The 23,239-nt window shown below is 41.1% G+C and overlaps 1 protein-coding gene across 1 annotated transcript in view; it reads right to left on the bottom strand.

The window, feature by feature from the left end:
* LOC122935526 (zinc finger protein 397-like) overlaps positions 1 to 21,416 on the bottom strand; it is a 30,713-nt gene extending 9,297 nt beyond the window's left edge. Inside the window, exons 1-4 of the mRNA XM_044291296.1 lie at positions 21,362 to 21,416; positions 21,181 to 21,278; positions 20,875 to 20,953; positions 9,216 to 9,788 (exon numbers count right to left, since the gene is read on the bottom strand). Coding sequence (XP_044147231.1) covers positions 9,216 to 9,788; positions 20,875 to 20,953; positions 21,181 to 21,278; positions 21,362 to 21,386 — 775 coding nt within the window. The 5' untranslated portion in view covers positions 21,387 to 21,416. The remainder of the gene's footprint in view (positions 1 to 9,215; positions 9,789 to 20,874; positions 20,954 to 21,180; positions 21,279 to 21,361) is intronic.
* Between the last annotated feature and the right edge of the window lie 1,823 nt (positions 21,417 to 23,239).

Raw genomic sequence — 23,239 nt, 5'->3', positions numbered from 1 at the left:
AATCATGTTCCCCATAGACCCCCAGTAGTAATAAAGCCCACCATAATGCCCCCAGTAGTAATCCTTCTCCTTATAATGTGACAGTACAAAAAATACCCCCTTTTAATGTCCCCATAATGTGCCAGTATAAAATACCCCTATATAGTGCCCCCAGTAAATGCCCCCATAGTGCTCCTCTCCCCTCTTCCTCCTAGTGCCCCTATAATGTGCCAGTATAAAATGCCCCATATATAGTGCCCCAGTAGATGCCCTCAGTGTCCCCCATAATTTACAAGTATAAAATACCCCTTCTTAGTGCCCCCTCGTAGATGACCACATAGTGCTCCTCTCCCTCCTCCCCCATAGTACCCACTATTATGTGTCCCAGTATAAAATGCCCCTTTACCGAGCCCCCATATAAAACACCCCTTCTTTGTGTCCTCAGTAGATGCTCCCATAGTGACCCCCAATAATGTGCCAGTAAAAAGTGCCCCATAGATGCCCCCTAATAATGTATCAGTAAGTGCCCCCATAGATGCCCCCAATCATGTGCCAGTAACAAGTGCCCCTCTCCTGTATTGTACCATTTAAAAAATAAATAAACTCACATACTTACCTCCATCAGGCTGGCAGCAATGTGATGCAGGCCTCTTAAGGCCTGTGTCCCACGCTGTACGGCTCAGGCGGTGCGATGCGGTCGCCTGCCCCGGCCTCTGATCGGCTGCAGCCCTAGTGCCTTCAGTCTATAAAAGGGACGGGGAAGGGACACGCCTCTCTCCCCTGCCCCGCAGCATCCATCTGAGGCCAGCGATACAGATGACTATGGACATGAGCGCTTCCACAATGGTCACCAGGGCCTAATTGGTGGTGCGCCCCTGTCTATATGAGCAGAGCTGTGTCTGTATGAAGTGTGTATGTAGCAGAGCTGTCTCTGTGAGATGTGTATGTAGCAGAGCTGTCTCTGTGTGATGTGTATGTAGCAGAGCTGTCTCTGTGTGATGTGTATGTAGAAGAGCTGTATCTGTGTGGTGTATGTAGTAGATGTGTCTGTATGAAGTGTGTATGTAGTAGAGCTGTTTCTGTGAGATGTGTATGTAGCAGAGCTGTCTCTGTGTGATGTGTATGTAGCAGAGCTGTCTGTGATGTGTATGTAGCAGAGCTGTATCTGTGTGATGTGTATGTAGCAGAACTGTCTCTGTGAGATGTGTATGTAGCAGAGCTGTCTCTGTGTGATGTGTATGTAGCGGAGCTGTCTCTGTGTGATGTGTATGTAGCGGAGCTGTCTCTGTGTGATGTGTATGCAGCAGAGCTGTCTCTGTGTGATGTGTATGCAGCAGAGCTGTCTCTGTGTGATGTGTATGTAGTAGAGCTGTTTCTGTGTGACGTGTATGTAGCAGAGCTGCCTCCATGTGATGTGTATGTAGCAGAGCTGTCTCTGTGTGATGTGTATGTAGCAGAGCTGTCTCTGTGTGATGTGTATGTAGTAGAGCTGTTTCTGTGTGACGTGTATGTAGCAGAGCTGCCTCCATGTGATGTGTATGTAGCAGAGCTGTCTCTGTGAGATATGTATGTAGCAGAGCTGTCTGTGTGATGTGTATGTAGCAGAGCTGTCTCTGTGTGAGGAGTATGCAGCTGGCTCTCTTCTTTGGTGTTTTCTCCCCCACCACCTGCTCACATCCTGGTTTCTCCTTCCTCTCTGGTTCTGGAGATCCCTCCTGCCCCATCTTCATCTCAGAACAGTTGAACTCGGTGTTATCCTCTGGGATGTGGAACCAACATGTCCCAAAATCCCTTCCAGTGGGAATTTATCCTCTGCTCCCTGTTGGAGCAGAATTATGATTACAGCTCTGGACTATAAGTGCATCTCTACACACGGCAGATTCGTTGCCGCTATTCCTGTGACAGTTCTATTCATCTGAATGGCGTTTCCAGTAATCCATCTAAATCCAGCAGCAACAACCCCATCCAGGAACATGGAAAATCATCATCTCCGACAAATCTGCCTGGTGGGAACAGGACCTAATACAGCCTGGAAGTCGGGAACGGGAGAAGGTTTCAATCTTATACAGGGAAGCCAAACCAAGAGACAGCAGAAGAGGGAAAGGCAGAGGAGGGGAGAAGGTTGTGGAAAATGGACGACTAGGTTTGTGGAGCCCCCGACATGTGGGGCTGAAACCCCAGAGAAGAAATCCCTGCTCGCCACAGTGACACCCTCTCCTTATTATAGGAAGCAATGTGGAGCCGAGGGGGCACTGATTTATGCTGCTCCTATACCATCATGAGGTGATGAAGTCTCCAGTACCAGCTAATCCAGGGGGTATACCCAAGGGCGTGCTTGCCATTTCTGGGGCCCCAGGCAAAGTTATATTTAGGGGCCCTAATCAAATACATTTTGTATAGCAAAATCCAATATTTACCCAGTGTAGATATTGGGGCAGAAAACTAGTGCCCGGCTGTACATAATAAAGAAGGGATCGGTCCGGCAGGAAGAAAGCTTCTCCGTTATTAGTACATAGCTACAGGCTTAATACGGTTAAAAAAAATACCAAAATTCAACAACGGGTTAAGGCCTCATGCACACGACCGTAGTTCGGGTCCGCCGTTTTTGCGGCTCGGGTGCGGACCCATTCACTTCATCCGTTGCTCCGTTACGTAGCTCCGCAAAAAAAAATATAGCATGTCCTATTTTTGTCCGTTTTGTGGACAAGAATAGGCATGTCTACAATGGGCCGCCCGTTCCGTTCCGCAAATTGCAGAAGGCACACGGGCGGCTTCCGTTGTTTGCGGACCACAAAAAACGGCACGGTCGTGTGCATGTAGCCTAAGCGGGGAGGTGAATTGTAGAAAAAGGGGAGTGAGACCCAGATTTCTGCACATTCTTGTAAGCTTTAATGTCATTTACTTTTAAGAATTCTAAAGCTCCTTTTAAAACTGTCCACTGATCCTGCTGTGACCACGTCCGGAGGAGTCTAGTCCACAGATTCACAGCTCTTACTGTAAAGAATCCTTGAAGCTTCTGGAAACTGAACTTCTCCAGTCGGAGGCAGTGCCCCCTTGTCTTTTGAGGACATTTTCAATGGAACAGTTTTTTACTGTATTTTTTGTATGGACCATTTATGTATTTGTATACATTAAAGAGGTTCTCCGGGAAAGATAAGAATGAAAATACTGAAAAAAACATGTTATTACAAAAAAACCTCTTAAATGCCTTTAATTATTTAGTCTAAGGGACAATCAGTGGAGGCGCTAAAATGGCCGCCCTTAGATTTATGATCATAAAATGCGTCCTTCAAGTCACGCTGCAGGACGGTGTGAGAAAGCAGAGCACAGAGCCCTATGTAACGTCTGCCGCTCTCTGCAAGGAGTTTACCTCATCCCGTACTCGGACACTGAAAGGCAGGACGCCCTGCTGTGGCGGAGGAGCGCCATTAGAAAACACTTCAGCCTGCGAGTATGGGGTGAGGTTTACGACCACATATGGGGTGTTTCTGTAAACTGCAGGGACAGGGTAATAAATATTGATTTTAGTTTGGCTGTTAACCCTTCCTATGTTACAGGAAAAAATTATTAAAATGAAAAATCTGCAAAAAAAAGTTACATTCTGAACTTTCAGCTCCATTTTCTATTGATTCCTGTGGAACACCTGAAGGGTTAACAAAGTTTGTAAAATCAGTTTTGAATAACTTGAGGGGAGTAGTTTCTACAGTGGGGTCATCTATAAGTGGTTTCTACTATGTAAGTCCGAAAAAGTGACTTCATAACTGAAGCGGTCCTTAAAAAAGTGGGGTTTGGAAATTTTCTTAATATAGAAAGATAGAATGTGTCGGCAGATAAGAACCATTTGGCCCATCTAGTCTGCCCAATATACTGAATACTAGGGATAGCCCCTGGCCCTATCTTATATGAAGGATGGCCTTATGCCTATCCCATGCATGCTTAAACTCCTCCACTGTATTTGCAGCTACCACTTCTGCAGGAAGGCTATTCCATGCATCCACTACTCTCTCAGTAAAGTAATACTTCCTGATATTACTTTTAAACCTCTGCCCCTCTAATTTAGAACTATGTCCTCTTGTAGCAGTTTTTCTTCTTTTAAATATTCTCTCCTCTTTTACCTTGTTGATTCCCTTTATGTATTTAAAAGTTTCTATCATATCCCCTCTGTCTCGTCTTTCTTCCAAGCTATACATGTTAAGGTCCTTTAATCTTTCCTGGTAAGTTTTATCCTGCAATCCATGTACTAGTTTAGTAGCTCTTCTCTGAACTCTCTCCAAAGTATCAATATCCTTCTAGAGATATGGTCTCCAGTACTGAGCACAATACTCCAAATGAGGTCTCACTAGTGCTCTGTAGAGCGGCATGAGCACCTCCCTCTTTCTACTAGTAATGCCTCTCCCTATACACCCCAGCATTCTGCTAGCATTTCCTGCTGCTCTATGACATTGTCTGCCTACCTTTAAGTCTTCTGAAATAATGACCCTAAATCCCTTTCCTCGGATACTGAGGTTAGGACTGTATCACTGATTTTATATTCTGCTCTTGGGTTTTTACGTCCCAGGTGCATTATCTTGCACTTATCAACATTAAATTTTAGTTGCCAGAGTTTTGACCATTCCTTTAGTTTTCATAAATCTTTTTCCATTTGGTGTATCCCTCCAGGAACATCAACCCTGTTACAAATCTTTGTGTCATCAGCAAAAAGACACACCTTACTATGGAGGTCTTCTGCAATTTCGTTGATAAAGATATTAAACAATATGGGTCCCAGAACAGATCCCTGAGGTACCCCACTGGTAACAAGACCATGGTCTGAATATACTCCATTGACTACAACCCTCTGTTGTCTGTCCCTCAGCCACTGCCTAATCCATTCAACAATATGGGAGTCCAAGCCCAAAGACTGCAATTTATTGATAAGTCGTCTATGTGAGACAGTATCAAAAGCCTTACTAAAGTCTAGATAAGTGATGGCTACTGCACCTCCGCCATCTATTATTTTAGTCACCCAATCAAAAAAATCAATAAGATTAGTTTGACATGATCTCCCTGAAGTAAACCCATGCTGTTTTTCATCTTTCAATCCATGGGATTTTAGATGTTTCACAATCCTCTCCTTAAGTATGGCTTCCATTAATTTCCTCACTATTGATGTCAGGCTTACTGGCCTATAGTTGCCTGATTCCTCCCTACTACCTTTCTTGTGAATGGGCACAACATTTGTTAATTTCCAATCTTCTGGGACGACTCCTGTTACCAGTGATTGGTTAAATAAATCTATTAATGGTTTTGCTAGTTCACCGCTAAGCTCTTTTAATAGCTTAGGGTGTATCCCATCAGGCCCCTGTGACTTATTTGTATTAATTTTAGACAGCTGACTTAGAACCTCTTCCTCTGTAAAGACAAATGCATCAAAAGATTCATTAGTCTTCCTTCCTAACTGAGGTCCTTTTCTTTCATTTTCCTTTGTAAAAACTGAACATAAGTATTCATTGAGGCAGTCAGCTAGTTCTTTATCTTCTTCCATATACCTTCCTTCTTTTGTTTACAATTTGTTAATTCCTTGTTTTAGTTTCCTTTTTTCATTTATGTATCTGAAGAATGCCTTATCGCCTTTTTTCACTGACTGAGCTAATGTCTCTTCTGCCTGTGCTTTAGAAGCTCTTATAACTTGTTTGGCCTCTCTCTGCCTAATCTTATAAATTTGCCTGTCATCCTCGTTTTTTTTTTTTTTTATAATTACTAAATGCTATCTTTTTGTTTTTAATGATTTTGGCCACTTCTGCTGAGTACCACAGTGGTCTCTTCTTTTTTTTGCTTTTACTGACAAGCCTAATGCAATTATCTGTTGCCTTCAATATTGCCACTTTTAAGTAGTCCTATTTCTCCTGGACTTCATTGAAACTGTTCCAATCTGATAGGGACTCGTATACCACTAATCTAATTTTAGAAAAGTCAGTTTTTCTAAAATCTAAAACTTTTGTTTTTGTGTGGTGTGACTCAGTCACTGTACTTATAGTAAACCACACTGACTGGTGATCACTAGACCCCAAGCTTTCCCCTACAGTAATATCAGATACCAAATTCCTATTTGTGAACACTAAATCTAAAATGGCCTCCTTCCGGGTTGGCTCCTCAACTACTTGCTGAAGAGATAATCCCAGTAGGGAATTTAGAATATCTGTACTCATGGCAGAACTAGCTATTTAGGTTTTCCAGTTTACATCAGGAAGATTAAAGTCTCCCATAATGATAACTTCCCCTTTCAATGTTATTTTAGCTATTTCCTCAACTAATAGATCATCTAATTCTTTGACTTGGCTAGGTGGTCTATATATCACAGCTACACAAGTTACCTTATGATTATCAAGCTGCAAGGTAACCCAAACTGACTCTAAATTGGTCTTGCTAACTTGTATTAAATTAGATTTTATGCTATCTTTCACATACAGGGCCACCCCTCCCCCTTTCTTGCCTTCTCTGTCTTTCTCATATAGAGAGAACCCTAGTATTGTTATATTCCAGTCATTACTCCCATTGAACCATGTCTCAGTAACAGCGACTAAATCTATATTCTCAGATGCCATTATAGACTCAAGTTCATTGATCTTATTCCCTAAACTGTGAGCATTTGTAGACAAGACTCTGAGCTTGTCATTTTAACAATTTTAAGAATCGCTTCTAAAATTCTAAGCCTTCTTATGTCACTTACAAAATAATGCAAACATAAAATATACTTATAAGAAACGTAAAGCAATAACTATTTTATGATATTTCACTATCTGCCTTAAAAGCAGAGAAATTCACATTTTGAAAATTGCAAATTTTTCCAAATTGTCTGTAAATATTGGATTTTTTTTAAAATAAATAAAAGTAAAACATATTAACTCAAATTTACCACTAACATGAAGTACAATGTGTCATGAGAAAGAAATCTCAGAATGGTTTTGATAAGTAAAAGCGTTCCAAAGTTATTACCACATGAAATAACATGTCAGATTTGCAAAGAACGGCCAGAGATTTAAGGTAAAAAGTGGCTTGGTACTAAAGGGGTTAACAAGAATGCATACAAGTTACACAAAGAACAATTCAAGAAAAGGTAACAGGTAACAGATAAGGCATTACATAAAAACTGAACTCACATCCCTAAAAGATGTGACTAAGGTACTCCTGCCAGTGGACCTTAGCATTCAGTTCTTGTGCAGCGCTTGGCTATTTTCGGCGGCCCATAGAAATGAAAGGAGGGCAGATGCGCATGCGCCCTCCTTCACTTTGCCAGCTGCATTTACTAGATAGGTGCAGGCATACACTGCAGGCAGGCCTGGGGACCTTCATAGTCATCTCTCCTGGTCATGTCAATCAAGAAGGAGAGGGAGGGGCTAGCAGAGGAAGCAGGAGGAATAAAGGTACAAAGAGCAGTTTGGGACTGTCCTTAGTGCAGTAAAATTTGCATATAAATTGAAAGGGCTTTTTTCAGATCACCAGGTGAAAGGTATCATTACATTCAGCTGAGCTAGCCATACAATAATTATTCCTGTTTTACCAGTGAGGTTCTTGGTGACAGGCTCCCTTAAATGCTTAAGAAGATATGATTTGTGGATAAAACCTTTCCTACATTGTGGACATGAAAATATTTTCATGTATCATTTTTTTTATGTGCAATTAGTGCTGACATCCTGAACACGAAAATGGCTTCGCCAGTGAATTCTCTGTGTGATAACACTTGACTCAACTATATTACATTTCCCGCATTCTGAACATGAAAGTGGCTTCGCCCCTGTGTGACTTCTTGCATGTTTAACTAGATCTGCTTCATGTTTAAAACATTTACCACATTCTTTACATTAAAACGACTTCTTCGCTTTGTGAATTTTCAGATGTGTAAAAAGAAGTACTTTCTGTGTGAAAGATTTCCCACATTCTGAACATGAATACGGCTTCTCTCCTGTGTGAATTCTCTGATGTGTAGCAAGAGATGATCTCTGGTTAAAATGTTTCCCACATTCTAAACAAGTATATGGCTTCTCCCCTGTGTGGATTCTCTTATGTCTACGAAGACGCTCTTTTAATAGCTTAGGGTGTATCCCATCAGGCCCCTGTGACTTATTTGTATTAATTTTAGACAGCTGACTTAGAACCTCTTCTTCTGTAAAGACAAATGCATCAAAAGATTCATTAGTCTTCCTTCCTAACTGAGGTCCTTTTCTTTCATTTTCCTTTGTAAAAACTGAACATAAGTATTCATTGAGGCAGTCAGCTAGTTCTTTATCTTCTTCCATATACCTTCTTTCTTTTGTTTTTAATTTGTTAATTCCTTGTTTTAGTTCCCTTTTTTCATTTATGTATCTGAAGAATGCCTTATCGCCTTTTTTCACTGACTGAGCTAATTTCTCTTCTGCCTGTGCTTTAGAAGCTCTTATAACTTGTTTGGCCTCTCTCTGCCTAATCTTATAAATTTGCCTGTCATCCTCGTTTTTTTTTTTTTTATATAATTACTAAATGCTATCTTTTTGTTTTTAATGATTTTGGCCACTTCTGCTGAGTACCACAGTGGTCTCTTCTTTTTTTTGCTTTTACTGACAAGCCTAATGCAATTATCTGTTGCCTTCAATATTGTCACTTTTAAGTAGTCCTATTTCTCCTGGACTTCATTGAAACTGTTCCAATCTGATAGGGACTCGTATACCACTAATCTAATTTTAGAAAAGTCAGTTTTTCTAAAATCTAAAACTTTTGTTTTTGTGTAAATCTGTACAATACAATAATTATTCCTGTTTTACCAGTGAGGTTCTTGGTGACAGGCTCCCTTAAATGCTTAAGAAGATATGATTTGTGGATAAAACCTTTCCTACATTGTGGACATGAAAATATTTTCATGTATCATTTTTTTTATGTGCAATTAGTGCTGACATCCTGAACACGAAAATGGCTTTGCCAGTGAATTCTCTGTGTGATAACACTTGACTCAACTATATTACATTTCCCGCATTCTGAACATGAAAGTGGCTTCGCCCCTGTGTGACTTCTTGCAAGTTTAAGTAGATCTGCTTCATGTTTAAAACATTTACCACATTCTTTACATTAAAACGACTTCTTCGCTTTGTGAATTTTCAGATGTGTAAAAAGAAGTACTTTCTGTGTGAAAGATTTCCCACATTCTGAACATGAATACGGCTTCTCTCCTGTGTGAATTCTCTGATGTGTAGCAAGAGATGATCTCTGGTTAAAATGTTTCCCACATTCTAAACAAGTATATGGCTTCTCCCCTGTGTGGATTCTCTTATGTCTACGAAGACCTGATGTTTCACTAAAACGTTTTCCACATTCTGAACATGAATATGGCTTCTCCCCTGTGTGAGTTCTCTCGTGTATAGCAAGACGTGATTTATGGTTAAAACATTTCCCACATTCTGAGCATGAATATGGCTTCTCCCCTGTGTGAATTTTATGATGTTGAACCAGATGTGATTTATGATTAAAAGACTTTCCACATTCTGAACATGGATATGCCTTGCAAATTTTCTTATACATAACAATATGTGATTCATGGTTAAAATGTTTTCCACATTCTGAGCATAAAAAAGCCTTCTCCCCTTCAGTTCTTTGATGTTGAACACTTTGCTTAACAGTCTGTGATGAATCAAAAGATCGGAACCCATCCAAAGGATAAGATGATAGAGCTTTGCTGTGAAAGGCTGAGGATACATCTGAGATAATGGCATGCTCTTCACGCGTATCTTCTGTGACACCAGAATTGTTTGTTTTAAAGTCTGACAACATCAGATGTTCCTCTGAGCTCCTGGTACAGTCACCTGCCAAGAATAAATCTTAATTTTGCTTTAAATAATTTAACCTTAAGATTATATTGGTATTTTATCATTATAGTCATGTACAAAGAAGTCACGGCTTTGGAAAAAATGTAACCAGTGTCAGACTGGGATACACTGGGCCCACCAAAGAAACTGATTCTGAAAGCCCACCTTCTATCTATCTCACAGATGTAGTAAATATATTATTGCTCATATACCACATACATATACATAATACCAGCATGTACTGTACATATAATGCTCAATTCATATAACATGTATAGGCTCTCTTTAACTTATACACCCAGGATATATCTGACAGATATCATACAGTGACATTTATTTTATTTTTTGTAATGAATATAGTTGTATATATAAGCTATAAGGAGACCAAAAGTACACTATACTGTCTTGCTAATATAACCTTATGGACAAATTTACTTTTTATCTTGGCAGTTTTCACAATGCACCCACTAAACATAAATCGCAAACATGAAATGAACCCAGCCTTTATTATAAAATGTTTACTCACACATATAAAGATATATCATCTATATTATAAAAATCAATGTCTGTTTAGCTGTCCGTCTATCCTCTATAGGCATTCAGACGCCTGAACCGATGGGCACCTGGTCTGGGAAGGTTTTCATAAAGGTCTCAGCTCTCTAGGACGTATCGTTCTTGAGATATTCCCAAAAAATCAATTAGCCAATAGGAGCTCACAGGTCCTTCACCAATATCCTAACTGCCATACACACGGACACATGATCCTTATTAGCCAATAGGAGCTCACAGGTCCTTGACTTATATCCTAACTGCCATACACACAGTTACATGACCCTTATTAGCCAATAGAAGCTTGCAGGTCCTTTAGTTTTGATATACACATAGCTTTACACCAGGGTTCCTTAACAACTCTCACTGTTAATGGGACGTGGTTCTGTGGAGGTCACTGTTAAGGTGGTGTAGTGCTGTGGAAGTCACTGTTAAGGGGGCATGGTGCTGTGGAGGTCACTGTTAAGGTGGAGGGATGCTGTGAAGGTCACAGTTAAGGGAGTGGGTGCTGTGGAGGTCACTGTTAAGGGGACGGGGCTCTGTGGAGGTCACTGTTAAAGGGATATAGTGCTGTGGAGGTCACTGTTATAAGGGGGCATGGTGCTGTGGAGGTCACTTAAGGGGGCGGGGGTCCTGTGAAGGTCACTGTTAATGGATGGGGTGCTATGGAGGTCACTGTTAAGGGGGTGTGGTGCAGTGGAGGTTACTGTTAAGGGGGTTTGGTAGTGTGAAGGTCACTGTTAAGGGGTCAGGGTGCTGTGGAGATCACAGTAAAGGGGGTTGAGTGTTGTGGAAGCTACTGTTAAGGGGTTGGGGCACTGTTAAGGCAACTGTTATGGGGGACAGTTAATAAAATGTGTGTAAATGCAGGGGTATATAGGGCTACTAGCAATTTCCCCATTAAAAAAACAAGGGCATGGATTGGACTCCAGGGCACCTTTGGCACAAATCCAATAAACAAACAAACAGACCAACACTTCATAAGAAAAGCATCTGGGACTTTTCTAGTAATACATAAATGATACATGTAAATACATACTACATAGACACACATAATATTGCATGTATAATGTGTATACACATTACATGCAGTATATGCCGATTACACATGTATACACATTACTCATACATACACATACTCATTACACGCCTAAATAACAACTGCCGTTACCTCTACCTGGCCCGACCGAGAGATAGCTCCCGAGAAGTTGTCTGGTTTGTTGTTTGGCTTCATCCTAAAAGTTCAAAGGGCTATTGAACAGGGTTTTGCCAATTATTAAAGACAATTCCTTCTGCACTTTTCCACCCTTACAGCCCCAATTTCAGCTCTGACTCAAAAGGGGTGAATCCCACAAGTTGACATCTAAAGCAGAAACTGCATTCCAGTCCTTGAAATCGCTATTCTGAACAAAATTATTCCATTGGATACAGGGAGTTGCTCGCAATCAAATAAGCCCTTCAAGAATGGGGCAGCTGCTGGAGGGTGCCTGCCAATGTGTCATCATTTATTATGTATGATACTTCCAGATCCCGTTGAGAAAGGTCTTTTCACAGATAATATGTGGATTATATGATTTACTTCATTCTGGATATATACGGAAAAAGACTGCGCTGCAAGAGGAAACTCTTCTCTGTGTGTAAAGTTCACTTTTTGAATCTTCAACTAGTAGAATCACAAGCCACCTCACAATCCAACATTAGTGTGCAAACCTGTGGATGATGAAAAAACGCACTATGGTGTAGCAGGTTCCAAACGACTAACACTCCATGTGAACAAATTTATACTCACAAGATCCCTTGTAAGTGAAGACGTGTATAGATATCGATGGTATCAAGATAGAGCTCTGTGGAAAAGAGGACTATAGCGTAATATATCACAACACTTAAACTGCCTGCAAACAGATTATACTTACAGGGCTTCACTTGTCAGGTGCGCATATAAGATTTTCTATAGGTCGCTCAGATCCTGGATTACAACCATACTCGATGTCCAAAAACTCTCAGGGGAAAAAGCCACAAGAGAAGTATGTGCGTACCAGAGGTCAGATTGAAAACAATTTAATATTGGTAAAAAATTACAGCTAAAACATATAAAAATCAGGAGTATTGCCCGACCCGGGTTTCGCGTTGATGCTTCGTCTGGGGCGTTGGTTGGTAATTGCAAACCACTGTGTTTTAAATAGACAGGGAACCTCCCCTGGATGACATCATAGGCTCTTCCAAAGATACAAGTTAAAACAAATCATACACACAAAATAAAACTAAAACATTAAAAGGACTGGGACCGAACCGGACAGCTGACGGCGAATATATTAAAATAGACAATTATTAATGTCACATTCAATATTCAAACCTTGCGGTTGAATGGTGCCCATACGAAACATCCACTCAACCTCTTTTTTATTCATTAAGGCAACAAAGTCCCCCCCTCGAATGGGGGTATGCACTAATTCTAATCCAGTAAAACGGAGACCTTTCGGATTTTTGTCATGGTGGATCTTAAAATGCAGCGAAACACTATGGGTCTCAAGACCTTTTTTGATATTACGAATGTGCTCCTGCACCCGAGTCTTAAGGCTCCGTGTAGTCCTGCCTACATATTGGAGGCCACAAGGGCACTCCAAAAGATAAATGACTCCAACATTGTTGCAAGAAAAATGTCCCTTAATTTTAAAAATGGTCTCTTTTGTCTTTTTGGATGTAACGTGATCCACACATCTTTCTCGTTGTTTCAGGATACGGTTTTTGCAAGGTAAGCAAAAGCCGCACCATGTGAACCTACCCTTAAAAGTATTGGTGCGTTTTTTGTTGGTAGCGAGACTAGCACTACGGACCAATTTATTGGAGAGATTATCTGTTCTTTTAAAAACTACAGGAGGTTTCAAAGGTAAATCTTTACTAAGTATAGGGTCATTTTGAAGAATGTGCCAGTTTTTTTGAATCATATTTTTAATATAGCCTATTTTACTATTATACTGGGTCAGAAAAGTGTACCTAAAATCTTTCTTTGTTGTTGCCTTATTAACATTATCAATCTGGGGCTTATTCTCAATACGTTTCTGTTCTATTTCATCTTTGCAATGGTCTAAAAAACCTTTTTCATAGCCTTTTTCCAAAAATCTATGTTTGACCATCTGCCCCTGCTCTCTGTAGTCCTCTAGTTTGGTACAGTTTTTTGAGATACGTTGAAATTGGCTTTTGGGTATGTTTTTAAGCCAAGAGGGATGATGACAACTATTGAGCTCTATGTATGTATTCACATCTACTGCTTTATCTACTGTATGTGAATACATACATAGAGATCAATAGTTGTCATCATCCCTCTTGGCTTAAAAACATACCCAAAAGCCAATTTCAACGTATCTCAAAAAACTGTACCAAACTAGAGGACTACAGAGAGCAGGGGCAGATGGTCAAACATAGATTTTTGGAAAAAGGCTATGAAAAAGGTTTTTTAGACCATTGCAAAGATGAAATAGAACAGAAACGTATTGAGAATAAGCCCCAGATTGATAATGTTAATAAGGCAACAACAAAGAAAGATTTTAGGTACACTTTTCTGACCCAGTATAATAGTAAAATAGGCTATATTAAAAATATGATTCAAAAAAACTGGCACATTCTTCAAAATGACCCTATACTTAGTAAAGATTTACCTTTGAAACCTCCTGTAGTTTTTAAAAGAACAGATAATCTCTCCAATAAATTGGTCCGTAGTGCTAGTCTCGCTACCAACAAAAAACGCACCAATACTTTTAAGGGTAGGTTCACATGGTGCGGCTTTTGCTTACCTTGCAAAAACCGTATCCTGAAACAACGAGAAAGATGTGTGGATCACGTTACATCCAAAAAGACAAAAGAGACCATTTTTAAAATTAAGGGACATTTTTCTTGCAACAATGTTGGAGTCATTTATCTTTTGGAGTGCCCTTGTGGCCTCCAATATGTAGGCAGGACTACACGGAGCCTTAAGACTCGGGTGCAGGAGCACATTCGTAATATCAAAAAAGGTCTTGAGACCCATAATGTTTCGCTGCATTTTAAAATCCACCATGACAAAAATCCGAAAGGTCTCCGTTTTACTGGATTAGAATTAGTGCATACCCCCATTCGAGGGGGGGACTTTGTTGCCTTAATGAATAAAAAAGAGGTTGAGTGGATGTTTCGTATGGGCACCATTCAACCGCAAGGTTTGAATATTGAATGTGACATTAATAATTGTCTATTTTAATATATTCGCCGTCAGCTGTCCGGTTCGGTCCCAGTCCTTTTAATGTTTTAGTTTTATTTTGTGTGTATGATTTGTTTTAACTTGTATCTTTGGAAGAGCCTATGATGTCATCCAGGGGAGGTTCCCTGTCTATTTAAAACACAGTGGTTTGCAATTACCAACCAACGCCCCAGACGAAGCATCAACGCGAAACCCGGGTCGGGCAATACTCCTGATTTTTATATGTTTTAGCTGTAATTTTTTACCAATATTAAATTGTTTTCAATCTGACCTCTGGTACGCACATACTTCTCTTGTGGCTTTTTCCCCTGAGAGTTTTTGGACATCGAGTATGGTTGTAATCCAAGATCTGAGCGACCTAAAGAAAATCTTATATGCGCACCTGACAAGTGAAGCCCTGTAAGTATAATCTGTTTGCAGGCAGTTTAAGTGTTGTGATATATTACGCTATAGTCCTCTTTTCCACAGAGCTCTATCTTGATACCATCGATATCTATACACGTCTTCACTTACAAGGGATCTTGTGAGTATAAATTTGTTCACATGGAGCGTTAGTCGTTTGGAACCTGCTACACCATAGTGCGTTTTTTCATCATCCACAGGTTTGCACACTAATGTTGGATTGTGAGGTGGCTTGTGATTCTACTAGTTGAAGATTCAAAAAGTGAACTTTACACACAGAGAAGAGTTTCCTCTTGCAGCGCAGTCTTTTTCCGTATATTTTCGCCAAGTAATAGACTTTTCCCACATTGTCTTCAGACTTGCAGCGCTCGAGGATATTGGTGTATTTAACAGAGACTCTATCTTTTTATTGCTTTCATTCTGGATATGATTATATTTTTACGGAAAATTACTTACCTTGGAAATGATTCTTTCATGATTAAAAGCAATTGAAAAATACATCTGGAGTGCCGTGGATATTCTTACATTAATGTGTCATAATTGACCTCAAGAACCTGATTAATCTCATCGCAAGACTTGCCAAGAACGGAAGTCATTTTTCTTTGCTCGCTTCAATTGCGTTATGCATTTTCGTCTACCTGACAAAAAATACCAAGGCAGATGCCCTATCCCACTCACTTGACCCTAATGATCGGGCGCAAAAGCCCCGCATCATACACCCTGCCCACATTATCTCAGCCATTCTTGTATAGCAGAAAGATATTCTGCCTGGCGAGATGTTTGTCCCTGTGACAAGAGGAAGCAGGTCCTGCTCTGGGCAGATCAACATTACTGGTGGCCCACAGTTTCTTAAGATGTTCGAAACTTTGTTGACACCTGCCCTACCTGTGCCCAGAACAAGTCTCCGAAACAAACACTTGTAGGACTCCTTCTTCTACATATCTCTATGGTTTCTATTACCAATCTGCCTTATTGCTCTGGCTGTATGGTATTATGGGTGGAGGTTGATCAATTTTCAAAATGGCCTGCTTTGTGCCTCTACCTGGTCTCCTGTCTGCCAGTCAATTGGCCAAGTTATTTGTGGGAGACATTTTAGAGCTTTATGGGTTGTCCTTCCACATCGTGTCAGACCTGGGAGTACAGTTTACCTTGAAGTTCCTCTGGTAAGACCCTTTTCTTCATAGTTTATGGCTGTCAATTGAGGGTTCCTCTTCTGTTATCTGTAGCCTGTATCTGAGTCTACTGTCAGCAACTTCACCCAGATCTGGTAACATACAAAAACACCCCTACCACAGGCCTCCCCTTTTAGGAAGAAGTTTGTGTATCGCAGGCGCAGTGCTACATCTCAGTTTTCTTCTGGGGACTAAGTCTGGCTTTCCTCAAGAAACATCAGACTCAAGGTGTCTTCATACAAGTTAGAACCTCGCTTCATTGTTCCTTTCAAGGCATTGATGCAATTGAACCCAGTTTTGTTAGAGGTTACACCTTTCTGCCTTGTTACACATTTCTAAATCTTTTCCTGTGTCTCTTCTCAAACCAGCTGTGTTCAGTTGGTATTCCAGAATGTCTGCTCCTGCCTTTTCTGTTAGCACAGAAGGTGTGTAAGAAGTTAAGAGTATTCTGAACAAGAAGAAGATTAGAGGTAAAACCTTCTTTCTGATTGGAAAGATTTTTATTAAGGATGAGAGGTCTTTGGAACCCGATGAAAACATTGATGCTCCTGCTGTGCTTAAAAATAATTCTGCAACAGTTCAGACCAGTGAAGAGAGGGTACTAGGGAGTGGGTGTTATGACAGTGACCCATGTCTGCAAACATCCCACTCTCACGAGCTGGCACAGGAGCCACTTCACTAACTTTGCTTCCCTGTCTCTGGCCTGCCTGAACCTACTGCCCTTCTCTGCTCTCTTGCGGCAGGTCCAGCCACTGGAGTCACCTGTTACCCAGCAAGTGGCAGCCTGCTTTTTGGCAGCAAAGTCTCACCATGCACACTTCCCAGCTTTTAAAGGACTTGTGTGTGACCTCCCTGCCTCTTAAAGGACCAGTGTGCACCCTAATTTACACTAGTCAATCACTGTTTACTTTTGGATACTTAAGGCACCTTTCCCTATGAGAGGGTACCTGAGTAATAGGTTATCTGTCTTGCTAGTTCCTGCAAAGGTGTGCTGTATTCATTTGTTTGCCTGTGCACCAAGTTCTGCATGTTTCCCAGATATTGACCCTCCGTTGCCTGCCCTGACCTTACCCTTGTATTGACTCTTGGCTACCTGATGACCTCAGGTTGTTTATCAGATTATTCATACACTGACTGTCCTGATCTCAGCCTGTCCCTGACTACGGTCTTGTCTGATCTCTCTGATCTCACTTGTCTGCACCAGTGTCTCTGACCTCCATGAGTAAGCACACAGAGCATCAGTCACATAGAGACTATTCCAGGAGGCAGCAGCCTTTTAGTTCTGCTGCAGTGAAGTCCAGATTGCTTTATAGCAGTTGAAGGGGTTCTTGGGTGTTGGACCCCCACCGATCAGATACTGATGACCTATCCATGATAGGTCATCAGTATTAAAATGTCAGATAACCCCATTAAAAGATGAATACCAGATAACTTCCAGAATAATGCCCTTAGGTTTAGCCCAAAGCTAAATCAGTTGGTTGACACATTGGTTCTACACCCACTGTGGGGGTGTAACACAATCTTATATCTTTCAATATTCATCATGTTCTTAATTAGATGGAGTGCCTCTGGTCTAGCAGTTGTAAAGCTCTCTAGAAACATCACTTTGGGTGGCTTTTGGATGTGGTCAGGATGAAGAGAATCTCTGGGTGAGCGGTGAACAAACTTTGATCCATGCCCTTGCACTTTAAAGTGATTTCCGTAAGGTAAAAACACTTTCTGCTCATTCACAGCTCATTCTTGATGTTTTTTTCTCAACGACAAGAGATTCTTCTTGATGTGGCATTTAAAAGTTGCTGTTGGACCTAGCACTTTATACAGTTTCACAATTATAGAAACACATGATTTCCCCCCACCCAATTTGCCAAATAGTAATTTCAGTATTTTTGAGTGATAGCCATTGCTAAACCAGAAGGTAAAAATCTAGAAAAATACAATGAGAAGCAACAACATTCACTTTCATGTCCCAATTAATTTGTACACGGCTGTAATTGTTGAACATGACGTTATCTGCCGACAATTTAGCACACTATTTTGGTAACATCTGATGCATTTTCTCAGCTTTTATAAATCAGTTACCAATACATCTTCTAAGTTATCCATCATCCTTTTGTCCTTATTTGTGATTGGCTGCAGCCGTGTGGTGAGGTCAGTGTCAGATGTACTGTATTGTGCAGGGATACCAGAGCATGCCGATAATTATGAGAAATATTTCGGGATGGCTGACAATGTCTGTGTGATTAATGGATTTTTCATAATGGTCGCACATTATTTATAATGCACCGAAACAGTTCTAAAACATTTTTACTGGATTAATAAAAGTTATGTTTTCATGAAAACCAACAATTAGAGGGGAATTTTTTTTGATCTTCTAGATGCAATCTTTAGGCGGCTACAGGATTAACCCCTTATGTACCGGGCCCATTTCTGGCTTTGAATTTTTGTTTTTTTCCTCCCCATGTTCCAATAGTCATAACTTTTTTTTATAAATTTTCCGTTCATATAGCCATATGAGAACTTATGTTTTGATAGATAAGTTGTATTTTTAATAGCACCATTTAATTTACCATGTCTTGTATTGGAAAACAAGGGAAAAAAAATCTTTGTGGAGTTAAATAAAAAAAAAACAACAACACACAATTGCGCCAAGGTTTTTTGGCTTTTGATATTACAGAGTTCACTGCACGCTAAAAATTACCTACTGTATTTTTCGTCCCATAAAACGCACCTTTTCACACAAAGTGGGGGGAAAATGTCCCTGTGTCTTATGGGATGAATACTAATGAGTGCTTCCATTATGGATGCTCTCATTAGTAACAATAGACCGGGAAATGGTACTCACCGCTTTCTGGTCCTCTGCTGTCGGCTGTGCTGTGGCTGTGCACAGCGTGAGGGCTCTCTGTGACCACATGCTGTGCATGACGGGTCACAGCACAGCCGATGGGAGGATGAAGACAGAGCACTGGAGGTGAGGAATGGAGGTGTTCGGAGCAGGAGAGGTAAGTGTTTTTGTTTGTTTTTTATTTGTTGTGAGGCTGGGGCTGATCTGTGGCATGGGGGGCGGCTAATCTGTGGCACTGGGGGCTGATCTGTGGCATGGGAGGTCTTCTCTGAGGCATGGGGGCTGCTCTGAGGTCTGATTGGGGCTCATTCACATTGGGGTCTGAGCTGAGGTCTGATTGTGGGTCTTATTAACATTGAGGGTCAGATTGTGGCTGTGAGCTGTGGTCTGATTAACATTAGGGGTCTGATTGGTGGTTTCATCTGAGGTCTAATGAAAAATATTTTTTCTTATTGTCCTCCTCTAAAACCTAGGTGCATCTTATAGGCAGAAAAATATGGTAATTATTCTGTAGATCAATACAAATGCGCTGATACCAAACTTGTATAGTTTTTATTTTTAACTAAGTTTAAAAAAATAAAAACCTTTGAAAAAAAATCTAAAATTTCTTTGCATCGTCATTTTCTGACAACTGTAACGTTTTTATATTTCGTTTTTTGGCGGAACGGTCGTTTTTATTGGTACCATGTTTGTGGTACAAAATAACTTTTGGTCACTGTTATTAAATTTTTTTGGAAAGGACAAGGTGACTAAAAATGGCAAATCATTTTCTTTTTTTTTCTTTACAGCGCTCAACCTACAGGAAAAAATGTTTTGGGACATGGTGATACCCAATGTTTTTTTTTTTATTGTTTATATATTTTTATATGTAAAATTGGGAAATGGTGTGATTTAAACTTAATATTTTAGTTGTTTTTTTTATGTTTTTTTTTTTTGGACTTTTTTTAACTGTAACTTTTAGCCCTCTTAGGGTTCTAAAACCTGGGATCTTTTGATCCCTTGTCCCATTCACACTAATAGAGATCTATTAGGGTGAATGACATTTTGACCCGCTCCCTGCTGAGCTGTGCCTTGTGTGCAGCTTAGAAGGACGCTTACCATTGCAGCCCTGGGAAGCTTCAGCAGGGCCAAGGCTGCCATGGTAACCAATTGGAGCTCCACAATTTCACTGCGGGTGCTCTGATCAGAAGGCAGAGGGAGCCCCATCCCTCTGCCTTACATCATGGATGCCTTGATCTCTGCTAATCACTGAATATGAAGGATTAGATGACAAGGTTCAGCGTAATCGCCGTTCCCCGTCATTGGGGACAGTCGTTGAAGGGGTTGATGGGATTAAAACAATGCCCCCTCCCTGTTTGGGTGTGAAACCTAGGACACCATCGGGTTTACAATTCATGTCTAGGATCTTGATAACACCTGGTGTACAGTACATATAGAACTGCTCACCTTTAAAAAAAACACTGTACATACAATAACTCAAACTAATCCTCACTAATCCTGAATATGTCCTAAAGTGTCCAGAATAGGCCCATACAGAGAGATTGGTCACGGCAGAATGGCCAACAAGCTGTCACTGACCACTGGGGATAGTTTTTCCTGTAATTACTCCTTAGGCCAAGATATTGCTATATCTTTTTTTCACAGAAAAGATGTAATGCTTCATGGAGGTTCTCTTTATCTCAACTGTTCAGCCTCCCTCTGTAGTCGCTCTGCCTTAGGGCTTTCCAATTCCCAAAAATTCAAAAACAATTGCTTGCTAGATAACCTTCCAAAAGTATGTGCCCCCCAAACTGCCAACACTATCTGACAGTGGAATAAGTAAACCGTAGCCAGTGAAGGAGCAGAATCTGTGAGTCTTTTCCACTTTATTTAGTGGTTACTACTCACTTGGGTGGTTATCTGTAGGAATGTCCTCTTGATCATCACTCCTCACATATGTCTCTACAGCCTTAATATTGTTCAAAAGCTGTAAAACAAATATAGTAAAGGTCAGTAGACAGTTGTACAGAAGTCGTGTGGCATGTTTTAGATGACCAGAAAAGATCATTAATTATATGATGACAACCATAGCAAGAAGATTGTGAGATCAAGATGACATGTCTATGGTCAGCTACTGTATTATCCTCCCCTCTCCATCCTTCTCATTATACAAGGATCATAGTGCACCTTTCATAAAATCTTATCTCTATCTACCTGATCATACTGCGGAACATTTTGATGTTCTTCTGAATCATCCTGTGGAAGAAGAGGACTAGTGCATCTCACCGGCGTTGCTCTCTTATTGGATCTAACTGTTGGAAACACATACAGTGGCTGAATTCATTCTTTACATATAAATAATGGGAGCACATGTGTATTTGGTCATGTGTATTACCTGGTGGCTGGTGATCCTCCATCATGACATGCTTGTACAGATCTTTGCGTCCTTCTAAATACTCCCATTCCTCCATGGAGAAATAGACGGCGACATCCTGACACCTTATAGGAACCTGACAAAACAATGATACAGTCACCACCCAGATCCCTTCATAGTGTTACTGTATAATGTCCCAGCGATGTCACCTCTCCAGTCAGCAGCTCAATGATCTTGTTGGTGAGCTCTAGGATCTTCACTCCACTGACTTTCTCATGTATCGGGATGTGAGGTGTTCGCCCAGAGTTTAGACTTGAGGTTCTTCCGCTTCCTTCAAACACAGGGTCCTGACAGTGCTCACTAGAGGTCTTCTTCACTACTGTGTATTCCTGGTTATGGAGAGACACAGAAATAAATATCACTCCATACATTTCCAGTCCCTCACCTGTCATGTCCATCTGTTAGTAACATAGAGAAGATGATGTAATGTAACATCATCAGAATGTCAAGGCCTCTGTTGTGTTCGCCGTGACACGGTTGCCGTGCATGCTGTTGCCAGCGACAACGTGTTGTCTTTGCAGCATGAAGGTGCCTCCTCCTTTCTCCTGGGGCCTTCCCTGTCTGGTGCCGGAGGAGTGAACTATCTGGATGGTGTGGATTTAGGTGTGTCCTGGGTGTGGCCTCTTGGCTCCTCATATTCTGGTGTTGTGAGAGTGTTGCTCCTTTCCTGGATATATCATCTGTCCAGTGGATGGGCCTCCTTGGTAGATATCGATGTTACCATGATGTCTCCCCTATGTTCCCTATGTCCTTTACCCATCCTCACCTGTTGTCTTATTTGGTGTGGTTTATGTTATGGGTGTGTTTTATGTCTAGTTTGGTGTTCCATGTCTGGTATGTTTGGTGGTTCAGCATGGTTGCTAGACATTTTCCCTGTCCATCTGTGCTACCTCCAGAAGGGGGTGTCAGGGTTCCCCGGAGGGAGAACCACATATCAGTGAGCAGGTCTGCCTGGGGCCGCCCAGGAATCCTGTCCGCATGGGGGTCCAGGCAGTTTCTGGTTTGCTGGATTCTGTGTTTGTTGTTTTGTGCTGTGTCCTGTTAGGTAAACGGGTTCCAGTACTGTTGCATGGGGTCCAGTCGTCATGTTTGCAGCGGCAGGTAACTGCGTGTTTCTGGGCTCTTACCTGCCGATCCAGTTCACTGCCTTTCCCTTCCTTGCATCTAGGCCGGTTGAGACTCCTGTTCTTCCGTGTCTTGGAAGAATAGGTCATCTTACCCCTGCTCCTATTCCAGGGATTATTAGGGCGACTCAGGGTCCGAGGTTCCTGGGTATGAGCAGTCCTACCATCTGGGTCCACTCATACGGTTATTAGTCAGGGCGAGGATTAGGGAAGCTCTAGGAGGTGACCTGCTCCCTTATCCCGGTCCAGGCCTAGTTGCTATCCCGTCTGCTCCTCATTGTACGATGGGGGGTTTCCTCCACTCCCCACCGTGACACAGAATCTCTCACCTGTCCGGTAAGCAGGAAGAGGATCTCTAGGGTGAGATTTATTATACTCTCTGCCATCTTGTTCCTGTCCCTATCTTGTCGGGTCAATCTGGAGAATGATCTTATATAGGAGATATCCATTGAGTGGATCCTATTTTGTAGGAACCTGAATGCAAAGAAGATGAACCAATATAAAATCATACAAAATCCCATGTAAAATACAATTACTGGAGATAAGTGTAAACACTGGAGGAGATAAAGTGCATACATTGAATATCATATCAAGTCAATTCCTGTAATCTGGTAGATCACTTCATAAATCTAGAGCTCAGACTGCCCCAGTCTTATCAGTTGGAAATACAAGGTTTAAACTAAAATACAGTTCGACTTGGAAAAAAATACGCTCC

The sequence above is a fragment of the Bufo gargarizans genome, chromosome 4, assembly GCF_014858855.1.
Source record: "Bufo gargarizans isolate SCDJY-AF-19 chromosome 4, ASM1485885v1, whole genome shotgun sequence".
NCBI classification, from domain to species: Eukaryota; Metazoa; Chordata; class Amphibia; order Anura; family Bufonidae; genus Bufo; species Bufo gargarizans.
This window is presented reverse-complemented; position numbering and strand designations above follow the sequence as displayed.